General features: G+C 48.9%; 1 protein-coding gene across 8 annotated transcripts in view; it reads right to left on the bottom strand.

Moving 5' to 3' along the window:
* SNX29 (sorting nexin 29) overlaps window positions 1–19,836 on the bottom strand; it is a 592,115-nt gene that overhangs the window by 31,928 nt on the left and 540,351 nt on the right. For 5 of the 8 annotated variants that reach the window (XR_010152279.1, XR_010152276.1, XR_010152278.1 and 2 more), the window contains one exon: window positions 17,089–17,228. Coding sequence is in view for 3 of the 8 variants with exons in the window: in XM_024349767.2 (XP_024205535.1) it covers window positions 17,089–17,228 (140 nt within the window). In the remaining 5 variants the exon portion in view is untranslated. Of the gene's footprint in view, window positions 1–15,244; window positions 15,387–16,586; window positions 17,229–19,836 lie in introns of those variants that run through there. The other 3 variants (XR_010152275.1, XR_010152273.1, XM_063796677.1) reach the window with 2 other exon arrangements.

Genomic DNA, 19,836 nt, shown 5'->3' with positions numbered 1-19,836 from the left:
ACACGTGAGCCCTTCTGGACTCAAGACAAGCCAAGTCTCTAAAGTGGATCCAGCGTCCTCCTGTGTGGGCCCAGGATGTACTGCAGGCAATCAGTGGAAAACATCTGTTGCATCATCATAAACATTCATCAAGCATTGACTGGTTTCCAGGCATGTGCTACAAAGCTGGGAGAAGAGGGGAAGAGGCAAGCTTGGTTCCTGCCCTCTGGACCTTTCCATTCCAGGGGGTTGGAAATGCAGGTCAATATCAGGCCCTGGCTGGCACAGTATAGGAAAGACAGGAGGTGACGGGAATCAGGAACCCACTCCCGACCCAGGGTAGTGGTAAACGGGTGTCAGCACAGCTGCATTAGGAGCTGGCTGAAGGAAGATGTGATGGACCCTGACAGATGTGGCCCAGAGTGTGACCTCAGGGTCGAGGTCTGGCATGGAGAGCAATTTGGCAGCCTGACAAGGGAGGCTGATGAACAACTACATGCTGGAATGGTTATGACTTGGGACTCAGATCACACAGGTCTGGGTCTGAGATCCTGGCTCCATCAAGCACTAAGCGTGGGTCCTTTGAGACACTGATGACCCTCCATGAGCCTCAGTTTCTTTATCTGTACAATGAGCCTGCACATGGTAACTGCCCTCATAGGGAATTCTGTGAAGAGTAAAGAAGGTAATTCTGGCACTCAGAAATCCTCCATCAGGGCTGACCATCCCCACTGTTAGTGGTATTCCCCTGCTCCTGTCATTCTCTCCCTGCACCAATATTCCATAATACTTGAGGATAAACAATGCTGAGGAAGAGGTTCCAGGTCTGGGTATGATGTAAGGTCACCTCCCCCTGTGTCTCCCCTCCAAGTCAGCTTTCAAACCTGGAGTGGATGCATGAGGCATCTAGTCAATAACTCAGGAAAGTGAATAGCAGCAGCCAGACTGCAGAGATGACCAGTTGTTGCTGTCCCAGGAAACCCGCATTGAGCTCACCATTTTTCCCCTGTAGCATCCTCCAACCTGAACTACAGGCAGCCTGACCCCAAAAGTGGGCAGGGGGTGAACAGTCAGGGCTCAGAGAAGCCCTCCAGCTCTGGGTCCAGGAGTGGTAAAGGGCACTCCTGCTCAGAAAGGGTGGAGGCGATCTTTTTTTTCTTTTTGCCCCTTCTCTCATGCCTCAGCCTTGAGCACTCCTCAAGCACCTGACACTCTAGGGGAGGGGGCGGTAAGATCAATGGTTCCCCAAGGATGCCCAGCTCTTCATCCCTGGAGCCTGTTCATATGTCAGCTTCCACAACAAGAGGGACCAGCAGCTGTGGTTACATTCAGGCTTTTGAGATGGGGAGATGATCCTGGACTCTTTACTTCCACCCCATGGAATCTCAGGGTCCCAAAGTAATTGCTGGGAAGCAAAGAAGGGGCCATGGCATAGGGTAGGTAGCTTCCAGGAAGCAGCAAAACAAATTCTGCCCCACAACCTCCAGAAGGCACCAGCCCTGCCAACACCTTGACTGTACCCTAGTACGACGGATCTTGGACTTCTGGTCCCCACAGCAGCTGGAGAAGTTTTTAGCCACTAATTTTGTGCCAATTTGTTATGGCAACAATAGGAAATTAATACAGGGGATAACTTTCCTCTTTAATCATAAGAGCTGTGGTCCCAAGAGGGTGGGGCCACCCCATAATGCCTCTAATCCTGTCCTCCCTCCACTTGACCTTGGGGTGGGGGGAGCCGGTCAGCCACAGAAAGTACGTTAACCTTGACCCAATCCTTGGACCTGAGACAAAAGTCCACTCAAAATGAATCCCAGATCTAAAATGTAAAGCTATAAAACTTTGAGGAAAACCTAGGAGAAAATCTTTATGACCTGGGTTTAGGCTAACAAGTGGTAGACATGACACCAAAAGCATGATCTGGGACACAAGTGAATTTCATCAAAATTAAAAAGCTATCATGCAAAAGATACTGAAAAGAGAAGCTGAAGACTAGAAGAAAATACGTGCAAGTTACATGTTTGACAAAGGTCTTGTATCTAACATACACAAAGAACTCCCAAAAACTCAAATCTTTGTAAAACCACAGCCTAGTTTCTAAGAACAGGCAAAATACTTGGACACTTCCTTCCCCAAAGAGGATGTGTGAAGCAAAAACATCCACATGAAAAGATGCTCAACATCATTAGTCATTAGGAAAATGCAAATTAAGACCATGATGAGATATTCTGCATCCTTGTGAACAGCCACAGTAAAGAAGCATGACAGTACCACATGCTGCCCAGGGTGCAGAGCAACTGGGCCCCTCATACGCTGTGGGAATGCAGTTTCTTACATTTAGTCTAGGACCCCGTCCTCAACTCTTAGGTATTTACTGCACGGAAATGAAAACTTTTGTTCACACAAAAAGCTGCACTTGAATGTTTCCACTAGCTCTATTCAAAATTGCCAACAACTGGAAACAACGCAACTTTATCTATTCCTTTATGACTAGATAAACCGTGGTGTATCCATTTAACCAAACTCTGCTCAGTAATAAAAACACTGCTGACTCACCCAACAACTTGATTCTCACACATGCTGAAAGACGCCAGCCTCAAGAGGTTGCTTACGGTATGATTCCATTTATGTGACATTCTTGACAAAACTAGAGGGGTAGGGACAAGGGCTTAGAGGTGGGGGAGGGTGCAGCTAGAAAGGAAATGAGGGAAAAAGCAGCTTTTTAGGGTGAAGGAACTGGTCTATATCTTGACGGTGATAGTGGTTACTCAAATCTATGTATGTGTTTAAATTCACAGACACGAACAAGAGCAAAAGTCAATTGCACTGTGTAAATTAAAAATTTTTCGTGAAAGTAAAGGCAAGTTGGACTCTGGGCAATCTATTAAACTTGGCCCTATCCCAGAATACACAGTGATGTCTTTCTGGGCCCCATTGTGGATTCATGGATGGTTTGTGCTCCAATTGTCTGTTCCATCTTCTCCCTATCACTTGCCTTAGCATTTCATAGCACTGCTACATGCTCACAGCCACCCTTTCTCCCGCTTAGAACAGGTCATTAATCTGTGCAAGTGTAGAAATGGCCCCATCATCTACCCTTCTCTGTGCCCCTTTGCCACGTGACTTTGCAGTGCCCTCCCACTGACTCTGGTTTCTGCCTTGTAATCCCCCTTGGCGATGTGACATGCTCACAGCTTGGATGGTACCCATATGGGTGTGCTTCTCCTGTCTGTGCTCCCTGATGTACATGCCCAGCCTGGCCCACTGGTCCTGGGAGGAGGATGAAAGATCTGTGGATCTTTCTGTTTCACAGCCCAGTTTTTCCATTCTTCCTAGTCAAGGCCCTCCTGCATCCACCTAGTGATTCCCAGACACAGAAGCCAGCTCAGCTAAGACCAGTTAAGCCTCCTAGCCCATCACCTCACGCATAAGCATTATGTTATCAAAGTATCATAGATGTATGTTACACAGCATCAACATAGGAGATACGTGATAACCAACCCCAGTAACCATTCTCAGTTATTACTCCCAGACATCATTTTAAAAGTGCAAGGGGACGCCGGGCGCAGTGGCTCACGCCTGTAACCTCAGCACTTTGGAAAACCGAGACCATCCTGGCTAACATGGTGAAACCCCGTCTCTACTAAAAAAAAAAATACAAAAAAAATTAGCCAGGTGTGGTGGCAGATCCCTGTAATCCCAGCTACTAAGGAGACTGAGGCACAAGAATGGCATGAACCCAGAACGCAGAGCTTGCGGTGAGCCTAGATCACGCCACTGCACTCCATTCTGGGTGACAGAGTGAGACTCCATCTCAAAAATAAAGTGCAAGGGGAAATGCAGAAAGCTGTGAATTTGCTTACCCCATTGAGAAGAAAGCTGTCACCAAGATCAATTATACTTTAGCAGGACTGGATGATTTTGGTCTATAAATGGCAGACAATTTTTTTTTCTTTTTTTTTTCTTTGAAACGGAGTTTTGCTCTATTGCCCAGGCTGGAGTGCAGTGGCACGATCTCAGCTCACTGCAACCTCCACCTCCTGGGTTCCAGTGACTCTCCTGCCTTAGCCTCCCAAAAAGCTGGGACTATAAGCGTGAGCCACCATGCCCAGCCAGACAACTTCTTATATGCTGTGGACACACCTCTCTGATGTAGGAGATATTTTATTACTTTTTTTTTGTTTAAACAAACCCCACATAGGATACAGGTCATTGTGCCAAAAATACCTACTCTGCTTCCCTTTTTCCAAAGTGAAGTTTCAGATGCTCCAATGTTTAAAAAAGACATGAAGTAGGGCAAGCAACTGTAATAATATCTAAGCTGCCAACTCAAATCACTTTGGGACTGAAGTGAGACTTTGAACAAAGAAGTAAAAACAAAGTCAAAATTGCTTCCCTTTGAGAAGCTCCTAGTAGGTAATATTTCCTGTAATCCTCCCAACAAGCCTGTGAAATCTCTGCCACTATCACCATTTTATAGATGGGGATGCTGAGGCAGAGGTGAAGTTCATAAGGCTGCTATGTAGTTGAGCTGGAATTTGAGCCCAGGTCTGTTTGGCTCAAAGTCTTGCTCTTTCTGTCATGCACCAAGTTGCCAATGAGCTCCTGTAGGAATTTACTAACACAGCTTTGGCTTAGCCACTATACTAAAATCTAAACATGGACCACACTAACCAGTTTACTGAGGTGAAAAGAAGGTACATTATTTTGGGTGTGCCTGGCACCTTGCAGTCTGGTCTCTAAGCTCAGCAATTTAGGGGCTGGCCAGGGGGATGGCATCTTTATGCTAACAAGATCCCAGAGTCCCAGCCTCTGAGATCGACTTGACCAACAGCTGGGAGGAAAGGGACTGACCGTGGGTAGAGATACATGGATAAATCTACATCGTCTCCTAAATATGCTCAGTGAATGTGCTTGCTGTGTGCTCCCCCGGCCCCCATGCCCTGAACAACTCTTTTTATTTTATTTTTTTAAGACGGGTTCTCTCTCTCTCTGTCGCCTAGGCTGGAGTGCAGTGCTGTGATCTTGGCTCACTGCAACCTCCACCTCCTGGGCTCAAGCGATTATCTTGCCTCAGCCTCCTAAGTAGCTAGAATTACAGGTGTGCACCACCATGCCTGGCTAATTTTTGCAGTTTTAATAGAGATGGGGTTTTACCATGTTGGCCAGGCTGGTCTGAAACTCCTGGCCTCCTGATCTGCCTGCCTTGACCTCCCAAAGTGTTGAGATTACAGGCGTGAGCCACCACATCCAGCCCCCTGAACACCTCTTAATACCAGCTCTGCCCTGGATCTAAGGAACCCAGAAATTAGCTGTATACACCCCTGCTGCAGCCACAGCCAAACTAGTTAGTGCGTTCTCTGTGCTAGGTGTGAACTCTCCAACTTTCTGAGGTAGGGGCTATAATTAGTCCCATTTTACAGAGGGGAAAATAGAGGCATGAAGTCCCTAAAGGTTCTAATCCAGGATCACTGATAAAGTAAACGGCATGGCCTTGAGTCAAACCCAAGCCTGCACAACTGCCACCCTCCTTACTGATGAGGCCATTCTGCTTGTACCTTTAATGTGAAAGTCATAAACAAGCTTTACCCCCAACCCTGACAGTACGGCTTGTTTCCTGCTGCATTAGTAATTTCTCAACCTGTCTTCCCAGAACGAGCTAGTGAGAAAAACATCCTCAACTCTGTCACAGCAAGTTCTCATGCATAAAAAAGAAAAAAACATGAAATCCTGTTCTTACTCAGCAAGCCGTAACCTCCTTTATCTTCTGAGTGATGTGTGCTAAGCCAGGAGATTCTGCGCTCACAGGCGAGTGCCAGCACCAAAGCTGGGCTGTGTTCACCCTTCTCTCTGGTCCAGGCAAAACATCCTGGGTGTGTTAGATGAATGAAGACAAAGGGCTCAGCTCATGGGCAAACAAGTTAGGAACGGGATAGCTCCGAGTGGGTGTCGAACAGGTATCAAAGACCCCTTTTCTCAGCCGGGGTCAAAGCTCTCAGAAGTTCCTTAACCCTCCCCAGCCCCATTTTCTAGCCCTTTCTTCAATTAACCTCAAAGAAGGGGAGATGGGTAGGACCTTGGACAGCACCAATAGGGCTCCCATGGCCAATCTAAGCACTGAGAGGCCAAAGTGGCGGCAGGGCTTACACAGTGCCTGTGGCCTCTATACTCTGAGGACCTCCAGAGGAGAGACACAGTGGTGGAAGACGAGCGTGACCAAGCCTGGCTTTGTTTACAAGGGGCACAGAGGACCCACAGTTAAAATGCAGGACCTGGAAAGCCCCAGCCCTGAAGATATTCAAGACTGCTCTGTAAGTGCTTCATTTTGGTGTGACTGACAGTGACAAAGGGTAGAGGCTTGCCAATCGTGCACACCCAGCTCACACTCCCCACGCTGCCACGTCCCAGCTGTGAGACTATGGCTTGGCCACTTCACTCTGTGAGACTCAGTTTCCTCATCTGGAAAAAAGGGACACTAACACCAACCTCAAAGAAAGGATGTGTTAATAAATGAAAAGCTGGCCAGGCGCAGTGGCTCATGTAATCCCAGCACTTTGGGAGGCCGAGATGGGTGAATCACTTGAGGCCAGGAGTTCGAGACCAGCCTGGCCAACACGAAACCTCATCTCTACTAAAAATACAAAAATTAGCTGGGCATGGTGGCACATGCCTGTAATCCCAGCTACTTGGGAGGCTGAAGCACAAAAGTCGCTTGAGCCCGGGAGGCAGAGGTTGCAGTGAGCTGAAATCACACCACTGCACTCCGCCCTGGTTGACAGAGTGAGACTCTGTCTCAAAGAAATGAAAAGCTCCTGGCCTAATACCTGGACCCTGGCGGGTGCTAAATACATGTTGGTTTCTCCTCCCTCTCTCTTTTTCTTGACTGTGGAGTCCCAGTGTTTTGTAGCTGGTTTTATAAGACCCAACGAGCCAGCTTCTCAGGCCAGGTCTGGGCTTCTCAACCTTCACACTACTGACGTTCAGGTCAGATAACTCTGCTGTGCAGGGAGGAGGCCATCCTGTGAGGTGTAGGATGCTCAGTACATCCCTTGCCTCTACCCACTAGATTCTCGTGGCACTGTCCCCCATGGTTGGGACAATCAAAAATGTCTGCATTCACTCCCAGCTGTGCCTGGAACTGGGGAGTAAGGCAAAATTGCCCTTAGTTAAAAACCAGAGGGGTACAGGCATAAAGAAACCCACTTGGGTTTAGTAGGGCAGGGGGCAGCGAGTGACAGGGGAGTGGCAACGCCAAGAAAAGCAGAATCAAAGGTCCTCCGACAGCCCGTCTGCAGTGAACTCCTTCAGGTGAATTTTACCCATGAATGGAATTTGCTTTTTGAATTTAACAGGTGAGAATACCAGACTTCTTTTTCAACCCTAATAACCTGTGACCAATTTCCCTGAACTGACACAACTGCCCTGCAAAGACCCACTTTTCTTGCTGAGCTGCTAAAAGCAAAACAAACCCCGAAAACAAAAACCAAAGCCTCCCTAATCTGTGTTCTTTCTACAGGTAACCAAGTGCAGCCGCTGGCTACACAGAGGACAAGAAGCAAAAGAAGCTGCCACAGAGAAGGTGTGAGAGGTGCAGGAAACCTCTCCAAAGGGCAGGACATTTGGCTGGGCACAGAGGCCCTCATTAGGAACACGTCTTCCACACGGAGAAAGAGGGCAGGTGTGTCGGCGGTGCTTGGGCACTGAGCAGACATCTCTAGCCCGACGATTATTCCAATGGACCCTTTCTCATGGAGCCCACACTCTTATGAAGACCTCAGTCAGAACCGCAGCGGCCGCGCTGCCCTGAGGCCTGGTGTTGGAGCTGTCCTGGTTAGCACCTTGTCATCGCGATCCCCTGGGGTCAAGTGGGATCCCCTGCTGCCCTCACTCTGCACTGCTTCACATGTTAAACAGATTTATGCACCAAAGTCCCCTTTTGCCCTGGAAGGCTTTTAAGGTACAGCAGACCCCATGTGGCCCACAGATGTTTTAAGCAAACAAAGGAGTTTCCAACCAACTTAAACATCAGATTTTATATCAAGATGTGCATTTCTGCCACGTCTTGAAAAGGTCAAGGACTTTTATCCAGCTAGCTGCAGTCCTATATAACAGGAATCAGCCGGGTGAGGAGAGGCTGATCCCTTTAGATGGGGCCTATGAGCTGCACTCCACACCACTCCCTGCCGACAACTCAATGGCTTAATTCACTTATATGACCCACCCAGACCTACAGGCACCTGAGTTTGCCAAGGCATCCCAGTCGACAGAGGTAAATTTGGGGTGCCTATTGATGCTGGAAGATCACAGAACCAAGGCCCCAATTTGGGGTGTCAGTCCAGGTAGCGGGGTGTCTCCTCCCTCCAAATAATATACCTGGTTGATAATGACAAGGCTAAGAAAGTAAGAAATGAGGACAAAAGGCTGCAGTGGCTGACGGGCTGCTCTCTGATGTGACAAGTCTGTCCAGGAGCCCCACTGCTGGGGATGGGGGTGGGGAGGTGCAACATTACTGTGTCACCTCCTGTGCTGTGGAAATATGCATCAACACATCAGAAAAGGGGCGAAAGACTCCATGAGCTCAAACAGCCTCTTAGCATCTAAGCTATCCCAGGACCCACAGGGCCACAGGTACCAGCCCACAAACAGTGACTACGGCTGACTTTCCAGGAAGCTGCTACGGATTCTGCAAAGCACTCCACAGGAGAATCAGCTGCCCTTTGGGCAAAACAGCAGCAAAGTGTCCTCTGTGGCCTCAGACGGCTGCTGGTTCCAGAATCCAGTTTGTTCAGAGAGAGGCCCTGCCTGGCAAAGGCGGCCGTGTTTCTAAGCAGAGCTGTCGAGTTGAACCTGTCCCTCCCCGGAGGTGTGATGTGGGCTGTGGCTTGCAAAGGCACCATCCTTTCCCCTTCCTGCCCTTGATGACTTGTTGGTGGCACTCTCCCCACAGACGAGGGGCTCAGGGATGCCACCACAGCCGTGCTGCGCCACCCGCTCCCTGGGTCCGCAGCCAACTTGGCAGCAGAGGAGGACGGCCTGCTGTTCTTAACGCTCTGGGGCTAGGTGTTGATTCTGCAGCTCTCTCACGCAGGGGAAGGCTTCTCTGGGAGACACTGGCTCCCCTCGCTAGGCTGACCAGGCTGTCTTCAGCTTTCGCATCTCCTCCTGCCTCTGCCCCACGGACTCCAGGCTCCTGCCCTGTCCCCGGCTTCCATCCAAGGCCAACACCTCTTCCTGCCCTCTCTTTCCCTGGGCACCTGACCCCGACTTCGTAACCTCAGTGATCCCCCATATGTCAGCCAATTCCACGTTTTATATCAGGAAATCGCATCCCAAAGAGTGTTTCCAAATACCTCAGAGAGACTGGGATTTGAGATGGTGAAGTCAGAATTCCTGCAAGTTCTTAGGAATTCTCCAAATCATAAGTTATTCTTAAACTATTACTAACATCCTTCCCACTACTTATCCATTATCATACAAATCTAAAACTGTTTGCTTAATAATATTGAGCTTAGTAGGATTTACAAAACAAGACAGCCTAGAATGAATATACAAGCGCTGGGAAACACAAGTGAACGCTGCTGGGAGCTGCTGAAAGAACCACACAACACGGGCACCTGCTAGCAAGGCTCATGACGCTACAGAGTCTGGTGTCCAGAATGCCAATTTAAGGACTTATTGTGCTTCCAAAACTTGTTACTTCTTGGAATGCCACTCACAGAAAGTACACAATTCACGTAAACATATTAGTATTTATTTGCAAGAATGATTCATTGTTTGCATTAGACAGAGCCAGGAACACACAGTTAGAACGTGGCATCAGTGCAAGGCAATCCTGACTAATGAGATCGTGACCACGTCTCTCCCACATGTTCCTGTCCTGCTTCCTGTAAACGGCGACCCAGACCTGCAGCTCCATGTGGTGACACCTCCTGCTCCTGCCTCTCCTCTGTCGCTGTGGATTCCTCCAAACTGTGATTGCTACGCCTTAATTTTCAGCAGGACAGTTATAACACACTCTCCGACCTCTTGACTGGTTTTTCTTGTGATGTGAGAGGGGAGAAGACATACATTTCCTGAGGCATGCCTGGGAGAAACTGCTGCCTGAAGCCAGCTCACAGGCGGCCATCCTAGAGGACATTCACTCTGCTCTCGCCTGGCTCTGGGCCTGCCTTCAGGATGCACGTAGACCGGTTTCTGACCCCAATGCTTCCTTTTCATCTCATCTGCTCCCAAGCGGGCTTCCCCTCCTTGTCCCCTTGACCTCTCTGCACCCAGATATTCAGCCTCAAAACTCGGCATCTTCTGCTGCTCCCCTTCCATTGCCCCAGCAGGCAGCCTAGTCACCTACTCAACTCTCACCGTCCTCATCCCAGAGAATGGCAATGCCGCTGCTGCCCCCTTGCCATGAGGACCATGGGGCAGATGGTGCTGCACACCTGAGACAGTGGGGCCCCACGTCCCCTCTTGGTAGGGCCTTCCAAACCCATGTCCCCCTTTCCTCTTGGCCATCTGGGTCAGGCCCTCCCTGCCTTCTGTCTGCAACATGTTGAGGGCACCCTAGCCCATCTCCCAATCCATCCACTATACCCAGTCCTGGCGTGCTCTTCGGAAAGCACAGCCCTGAGTTCACACACCTGCAAGGGCTCCAGCCCCCAGAGACCAAGACTTCCACCCCAGGTCCCAGTGCGCCCTGACCATAGGGCCAAGTGCCCTGTACTCCAGCCACAGGGGATGACTTGGGGCTCCCTGCTTCTTGCAGCTGTTCTGCACACCTGGGAAGAGTGGCTTCCCCTCCGATCCAGATCAAACCCTGCATATCAAATTGGTATAAGAGGGTGGGCTTTAGTGATGTCGGGAAAAATGTAAAATGCACATACCCTCTAAGCCAGAATGGCTTCTAGACATCAAGCCTGTAGCTCTACCTGCCAAAATGTGTATCCATCGAGATGTTCCAGACTACAGTCTGGGGAAGAAAAATCTGGAAACCTCTTAACTGTTCAAGTAGAGCAAGGGTGAAATAAATTATTAAACAGCCATTACGGTGGATACTATTAGCTTTCAGAAGGACTGAGCCAGTTTTATTAAATTAAGAAAGGTGGCCAGGCACGGTGGCTCACGCCTGTAATCCCAGTACTTTGGGAGGCCAAGGCGGGTGGATCACTGGAGGTCAGGAGTTTGAGACAAGCCTGGCCAACATGAAGAAACCCCGTCTCTACTAAAAATACAAAAATTAGCTGGGCATGGTAGCAGCCGCTTGTAATTCCAGCTACTCAGAAAGCTGAGGCAGGAGAATCGCTTGAACCCAGAAGAGGGAAATTGCAGTGAGCTGAGATTGTGCCACTGCACTCTAGCCTGGGCGACAAGAGCGAAACTGTTCCCCCCACCCCCCACCAAAAAAAAAACAAGAAAGGCAAATTTCAGAACAGTGGAGTTTCTATTTGACTTACATAAATATTGATGATTTCTGCAGTTACACAAGAGACTTGACAGTGAGTACAAGGGTAGGTGTGCATGGGGTGGGTGCTGTTTACTTCCTCATCTTCTTTCTGTAGAGTTTTAGGGTTTTTCCACACTAGAACTTCATCACTTTCCCTAAAATATCTGCTCCCCACAATCTCCTTCCCCGAGGCTCCCTTTCTGTTGGTACAAACAGTGACACACATACAGTGCTTACTATGTGTGATGTGCTGTTCTAAAAGCTCCTAAAAGACCACTTTCCTCCTCAGTGGAAGAGCCAAAGACTATCAGCAACTCCAAAATCAACACCGCACTTTCCATGTGGCTACCAAGGGTCTCAAACTCACCTGCCTTAGAGGGCCAGGTGGTTGATGTCAGTCAGCAGAGCAGGCCAAGGGGAAAAGCAAGAGGGAGTAGTTGGAACGGTGCCGAACTGGGACACACTTGCCCATGGAAAGTCACACGCATGGACACTTTACTGAACACACACCTAACCAATACGCCTGCAGGTGTGAGATCTCTTGCACGGCATCACCACTCCTTACTGGCAACTAGGCAATGCTGAGGACTTTGGAGTCTGGAAGGTTCTGGCCAGTCCACAAAACAAGGGAAGTCAAAAGTTGCTACTTCCTGTTAGCAGTGACTTGCAAAGCAGCTTAGGTTCAAGTGACCCCTGGCAGTGCACAGGTCAGGGTGTGGCATCGCTGAGCTAAACGTAACCTGCTCACTGGGAGAACAAGGCAGCTCAGATTTCAGCAAAAAATGGATGTATTTCACAAGCCTAAGAGAGAATGCAGCAGCAAATGGGGCGGGGGCGGGGGAAACCCAGACTGGGTTTTCTGCTGAAAATCCAGTTGGGAATTTGTGCTGTGACCTACATTAATTACTCTGCCACCTTCCAGCCCCCTAACTTTCTCTCTCCTCAAGGAGCAGGAGAACATAATGTATTTCCCAAAGTTAAATTACTCTGCAGAAAACCATTTTAATAATGCGCTAAATGACAACACAGCAAATCACTGAAGCTGTCACCGATTTGCGGTCCAGTTTCACTGAGCGAATTCTTGGAGTCCGAGCCTCCCTCCACGAACGGTACCTCACATCTCCCCGGGGATCTCTGCCATCTGCAAAGTGTCACGTCTCTCAGTAACCACCCTTTCCCCAAATGTCAGACGATGAACACAGCACGGGGCTTCCAAAAGATGTGGGTGTTGGGAGGCTGGCACTCATCTGTTCCTTGTCTTGGGGAGTAGACTCTGGTCCCCCCTGGGCCACACTGATATACAGAGTTCAAAATAGAAAAGAAATGCCCCACTTCCCACCGGCCTACTTTCCAATTCAGAGCTGGCATTAGCAAGGGAGGCAACGGGAGGCACAGAGACCGGGAGGAAAAACTCACCCTGCCGATTCTTCAACTCAGATTTGTGCAGATGGCAGATTACTTAGAAGTCATGATGCCTCTTACAGAACACAGTGAAATATGGACACGTCAAATGGAATTTAAAAATGGAACAGTGTGTGTGAAAGCAGGTTCCATCTAATACTGGACTGGAAAGTTTTAAGTAATATTTGTGAGGAAAAACACAAGCAATTTCTACCCACTGGTTTTTATCTTTCCTGCCCACCTTCTCAGTTCCCAAACCAGAATGGGACCACCATTCCTGAAGCTGACCAGTGGCCCTGTTCATAGAACACACAGTGGCACAGTGTGCAAACCAAATGCATCATGAGTAACGTGGATGTCCGCAGATTCAAATGGAGGGGCCGTGGGAGTAGTGGGGAAGAGCCAGGACTGCAAACTCCAGAGCCAGGTAGTCATGCAGGCAGGTGATCCACCCAAATGTATGACATAACCAGGCAAACAGCATGGAGGGGATGCTGGCTCAGTGCCCAGGACACAACAGGAGATGGGGGTTCAGTGGACACGGGGTATCCAAGTGTGGGAGAGTGGGGGAATGGTGCTGTGACCAATTCTTCTGATTTCTCAAGAGAAGCTAGGCTGGGGGTGGTGGCTCACACCTGTAATTGCAGCACTTCGGGAGGTCGAGGTAGGTGGATCACCTGAGGTCAGGAGTCCGAGACCAGCCTGGCCAACATGGCAAAACCCCATCTCTACTATAAAAAATACAAAAATTAGCTGAGCGTGGTGACACATGCCTGTAATCCCAGCTACTCAGAGGCTGAGGCGGGAAAATCACTTGAACTGGAGGTAGAGGTTGCAGTGAGCCAAGGTTGTGCCACTGCACTCCAGCCTGTGCAACAGAGTGAGAACTTGTCTCAAAAAAAAGAAGCTTCACGTCTGGATTTTTTTATCTGACACCTTCTAATTTTTTGATGTTGGCAAGTACTTGAATTAAGAAAAATAAATAACAGGCCAGGTGCGGTGGCTCACACCTGTAATCCCAGCACTTTGGGAGGCCAAGGTGGGGGAATAACGGGGTCAGGAGATCGAGACCATCCTGGCTAACACGGTGAAACCCCATCTCTACTAAAAATAAAAAAAAAAAATTAGCCAGGCATGGTGGTGGGCACCTATAGTCCCAGCTACTCGGGAGGCTGAAGCAGGAGAATGGCGTGAACCCGGGAGGCAGAGCTTACAGTGAGCCGAGATCATGCCACTGGACTCCAGTTTGGGCGACAGAGCGAGACTTCATCTCAAAAAAAAAAAAAAAAAAAAAAAAGAAGAAGAAAAATAAATAACAAAACAAAACCCCACTATACTGGCTAAATAAAATAAGTTGGAGAATCAGGCTCAGTCCACAGGCTGCAGGCTTCCCACCTCCATCCCAAAAACACGGGCTATGGTGCCAAACACCCTAGGATCCCCACGTGCTGGGTGGGGACCCCGGGACCAGCCAGTTCACCCCTTTGAGCCTCACTTTCCTCAACACTATGAAACAGATTTTATTGGCTCTCCGGAAGACGAGATGAGATGGGTGCTCTGAAACACAAGGCTGGCATCCACAGGAACATGGGGGGCCCTCTCTCTAGTGAACAATCTGGTTACGTTCAGTAACTCAAATGGACTTTTTGGATCCTAAATCAACATTTGAAAGAACCAAGGAGAAAATCTGTCAAAATTTATAAGAATAATTATGCTTTGGGGGTTTATTTCCTTAGGCAGGAGATTTTTATTTTTTATTATTTTTTTAACCAGAAATCTCTCAGGCTCAGCTTTCCAGCTGAGACAGCGGTCTCGCTGCTTTCTGTGAGCAGCACATGGAGAAAGGACACGATCACATGGACATTCGTCAGCACGGGTAAGGCTTGGCTGTGGCTGATCCATCATTACCCCAAAATGAAACAATCCGTACATTCCGACCTGTAATCCCATCCTGCTCAAAAAGGAAGAAGGAGAAGGGGGCTGTGGGATTTGGAACAGTGAGGAAAGCCAAAGAGCTTTTATTAAAAGAGCTGTTTAATTTCAACTGGGGTCTAGACCAACATGTAGTCAAAATTCCAGTGTCAACACTGTGTCATTTGCCACAGTCTCCCACTGAAATTCTTGTTTTGAAAAGTCCATAAATCGAACCTTGTGTTCTGTTCTGCGTGCTAATTAGGCACAAAAGGTTTCTCTCTCCGTGCTGACTGATGGCAACCAGCATGGCTGAGATTCATGTCACACCGAGAGGCTCGCATTAACGTGCACTTTCTACAATTCGGCACGCGAATGTTTGGGAAACACTGGACCGGAGATGCCTGGGCTGTGGACCCCACAGGGGGTGGGGGACACTGACTTGCGGATGGGGCAGCGCCTCCTGCTCACACTCTCAGCATCAAGAGTATCTTAGGAACAACTCGCTAACTCAGTTTTCACCATGGAATTCAGTCGATGCGCGATGACTCCGCGAGAGGCTAATTCCCCTGTGCACCCTGGGCTATGGGGATGCCTCTAAGAGAATGAGAACTCCTCACGTGAACTATCGCGGCCATTTCCAAACAGTGAGATCAAGTCCCTGGCATTACAAATAAAAGAAGAAAAGAAAAATAAAGCGTTCTAGAAACTGTTTTCTATTCAGGATAAAAAGGCACCTCTTATCACAGGCAGCAGGGTACTATAATGTCTTCTCACAAAAACCCCGGAACAATTAGAAAATCTAAGCAACCATCTTGGAGACAATTTCAAAGGGCCTAGACAGGGAAGACAGGCAGCTGCTCATGTCGATCTGGATGGTACCGCTGGGCACACCCCACAGACAGGAGCACATCCCACAGAAGCAGGCTCCCAAAGGTGCACCCCACAGAGGGGAGCAGAAATGCACCCTCTGTTTTGAACCCAGCAACACCATTAGAACAACCGTTAAACAGCTACAGTGACAGGAAACTCTTATTTTACCCCAGCATTTCATACAAATCACACCGACCCAGAACAGTGCTTCTCGAATGAGTCCCAATCCCACAGGTCTTCTCTATGGATTTTTACGTTTTGTGTTTCTATCACGAGAAGATTTTAGAAATAATACAATTACATTCTGTAGCATCTGAAGACTATAAAAACCAAATCGGGCTTGATGGTTTTGGTTCCCCTAATTCCAAGGATGTAAATGTCAGCATTCCCAGGTTATGACAACAGAGTGGACTAATCAGTGGCAAGGCAGGGACGTCAAAAGGACAGCCTGATGTTTCCCAGCAATGGGACCAGAGCAAAGGGGTGGATGAAGTCAGCATGCCTGGCATGTGGCAGGCGAAAAGAAGTCACTGCATGACATTTCGAGCCAAGATTAGCTTTCTTGAAAACAGCAGCATCCGTTGGGTTAATTGACAATTTTGAAGTATAATGATTTTTTGTTTTTTTGGTTTTTTTTGGGGGGGGTGGAGTCTTGCTCTGTCACCCAGGCTGGAGTGCAGCGGCACAATCTCAGCTCACTGCAACCTCTGCCTCCTGGGTTCAAGTGATTCTCCTGCCTCAGCCTCCCAAGTAGCTGGGACTACAGGTGCCCGCCACCATGCCCAGCTAATTTTTGCACGCCTGGCTAATTTTTGTATTTTTAGTAGAGACAGGATTTCACCATGTTGGCCAGGCTGGTCTCGAACTCCCGACCTCAGGTGATCCACCCGCCTCAGCCTCCCACAGTGCTGGGATTACAGGCGTGAGCCACCGTGCCCAGCCTGAAGTGTAATGATTTTCTAAGTGCATAATATGTAAACTCTTTTAATTTTTTTTTTTTTTACTTTTTTCAAGAGAGAAGAAGGCATTTAAATAATATTAATGTTCATTTTTAAGTAAAACTCATATAAAAATAATTTAAGTCAATCCTGGTAGGAGTCTGGGAGAACTTTCCTTGGGTTCATTACCCAAGCTTGAGAAACACTGACACAATTTGTTTCAGTTTTGGAGCACCCGTGGGCTGTATAGAAAATTAATCTTGCCTTGATCGAAATGTGTGAAAGTACAAAATCACAGAGCCCCAAGTTTCTTTGTGAGCCTCAAGTCAACAATGCTCATTTGCAGGCCTGCTCTCTTCCCATCCCTTTAGAAGCTCCAAAGCGCTGAGACCCAACCTCCACCTTGGCACCTGGAACAGCCCCTGGAGTTCGCCTGGGTCCCATGGCGATCAGGGCATCACGGAGAGCCGCTGTGCTCCCTGACCTTCCAAAACGACTGAGAAAAAAATGCTGGCAGGGCTGGCGGCCCATGTCTGTGGGAGCAGTACTTACACGAAGAAGGGCATCAGCTGGATGAGGGTCTCCTTCTTGGGGCTGGCGGCGAACTCGGGGACCATCTGGATGACTTTGTTCATGACGCTGCGCAGGTAATTCTGGAGCTGCTTTCTCCGTTCCTCCACAAACTTGGCATCCTGAGGAAACACAAAACATCTTCGCTTAGGTACGTCTTCCTCACCTGGTCAGAAACGACCCTATAGAACAAGCGATCACCCATCAGCGCCATCCAGGCAGCCAACACTGATTGAGCAACTATCTCGTATGAATGGTCCCTAAGCCCTTACATGTAGTATCACATGTAATAACAAGAAAGATGCTCACGATATTATTATTAAGTGGAGGAAAAGCAGGTCCAAGACCTCTATCTGGTGTGTTCCTATTCAAATGGGACAGTTATTTATGGGGCACCAAAATGTGCCGAATGTGGTGCTGGGGGTCAGGGTAGAACAATGAACGCACTGCTGTGGCCTTCGTGGAGTTCACAGGCCAGCGAGGGAGACACAAATCAATCCAGTGACCACACAGGTCAGCGGGTAATTATCAATCACACCAAATGCCACTCCAGAGCACCGGCTTAATTTTGCCTTCAGGGGAGTTTCTCGAAATACAAAACAACTGCCACTGATTAAGAAAGAGGTTTTATTAATAAACAATTTCCGTATTCTCTTGAAAAACTAGGACGCGTGGGCCACGATGCAGAGGCGGGCGGATCACCTGAGGCTGGGAGTTCGAGACCAGCCTAACCAACCTGGAGAAACCCCATGTTTCTCTACTAAAAATACAAAATTAGCAAGGCGTAGTGGCACGTTCCTGTAATCCCAGCTACTTGGCTGAGGCAGGACAATCACTTGAACCCGGGAGGCAGAGGCTGTGGTGAGCCAAGATGGCGCCATTGCACTCCAGCCCGGGCAACAAGAGCGAAACTCCATCTCACACACACACACACAAACAAAACCTAGCATGCATGGTAGCATGGCCCCACCCATAGGGCCATACCAGGCTGGGCTGTGCAGCGTGGCCCCAGAAGGCAGGCACAGGTCCCCAGGTCTGAGCAGTTTCCGCCACTCAGTCATCAGGGGCTCTGTGATCCAGAACCTCCTCACTCATCCTACAGACCCCACCCTACCCCTGTGTCTGCTTGGTGTTTGTGGGCAGGGCCAGCTTGCTTGGTGTGCAACCCAAGCTGTCACAGAGGGTCCACACTGGGACTGCCTGGTGAGCTGCTGCCCACCATTCTCATTAATTTGGAACCAGGGGCTCCACACTATCACGTTGGCCTGGGCCCCACACATTCCATAGCCAGTCCTGCTCCGTGTATCTGTGCTAGTAGCCCCTGGCTTGTAACAAAGACACCCTGGGCAGTGAGCATCGGGGCCGGGACAAGGCTTTCTCTGAGACCGTCATGCTCCTTCTGGACCGAACACCAAGCAAGGTGAAGAAACAAAGAGCTGAGAGAAGGCAGGGGAGGAACGGGGTCATTCCAAACTCACAGAACACGAGGAGGAATGTTCTATGACGACGGCGCGTAACAGATGAGGAAACTGCTGTCTGCAGTGGGCCTCGGTACCTCGCCCAGGAGGCCCCATACATCAGGTGGGGCACTCGTCTCTGCTCTCCCTGTGCAGGCACAGAGCTGGCCCAAGGCAGGGGCTCAGTCACAATCTGTCAGCAACTAGAAAAACCACCTAGCATCACGTGCCCTGGTCCCCGGTGAAGAGCTCCCACAGGCCAGGTGTGGTGGCTCACACACCTTTAATCCCAGCACCTTAGGAAGCTGAGGCAGGAGCATCGCTTGAGCCCAGGAGTTTGAGACCAGCCTGGGTAACATAACAAGGCCCAATCTCTATAAAAAATTGAAAAAAGTAGCCGGGCATGGTGGTGTGCACCTGTAGTCCCAGCTACATGGGTGGCTGCAGCAGGAGGACTGCTTAAGCCCGAGAGGTAGAGTGCACGGTGCGCTATGATCACACCACCGCATTCCAGCCTGGGAGACAGTTAGACCCTGACTATATTAGTCCATTCTCACACTGCTATAAAGAACTACCTGAGACTGGGTAATTTATAAAGAAAAGAGGTTTAACTGGCTCATGGTTTCGCAGGCTGTACAGGAAACATGGTGGGGGAGGCCTCAGAAACTTACAATCATGGTGGAAGGCAAAGGGGACTCAGGCACGTCTTATGTGGCTGGAGCAGGAGGAAGACAGTGAAGCGGGAGGTGCCACATACTTTTAAACAACCAGATCTCATGAGAACTCACTGTCATGAGAACAGCAAGGAGGAAGTCCACCCCCATGATCCAGTCACCTCCCACCAGGCCCCACCTCTAACACTGCGGATTACAATTCGACAGGAGATTTGGGTAGGAACACAGATCCAAACCACATCACTGCCTCTAAAAAATAAAAACAAATCAAAAATCAAAATCAGAATAAAAAGAAGAGAAGAGTTCCCACAAAGCCTTGCCAAGGCCCCGAGCATGGCAAGAAGAGTCTTTCTTAAGAGGCACCTTTGAGCCAGGGCTGGCAGATTGAGCGAATGAGAATACACGGCACCCAGTGAAATTTGAACTTCAGATAAACAATGAACAATTTTTCAGCAAAAACTATGTTCTATACAAGGAAACCTTTCCATGCAGTATTTGCGATACACTTAGACTACAAAATTTTTGGTTTATCTGAACTTCCAATTTCACTGGGCATCCTTATATTTTCTCTAGCAAGCCTCTTGCAAGCACCAGGTGGG

Source organism: Pan troglodytes, chromosome 18 (genome assembly GCF_028858775.2).
Source record: "Pan troglodytes isolate AG18354 chromosome 18, NHGRI_mPanTro3-v2.0_pri, whole genome shotgun sequence".
Taxonomy (NCBI): Eukaryota; Metazoa; Chordata; class Mammalia; order Primates; family Hominidae; genus Pan; species Pan troglodytes.
Note: the sequence above shows the minus strand (reverse complement) of the source record. Positions and strands in the feature narration are given on the sequence as shown.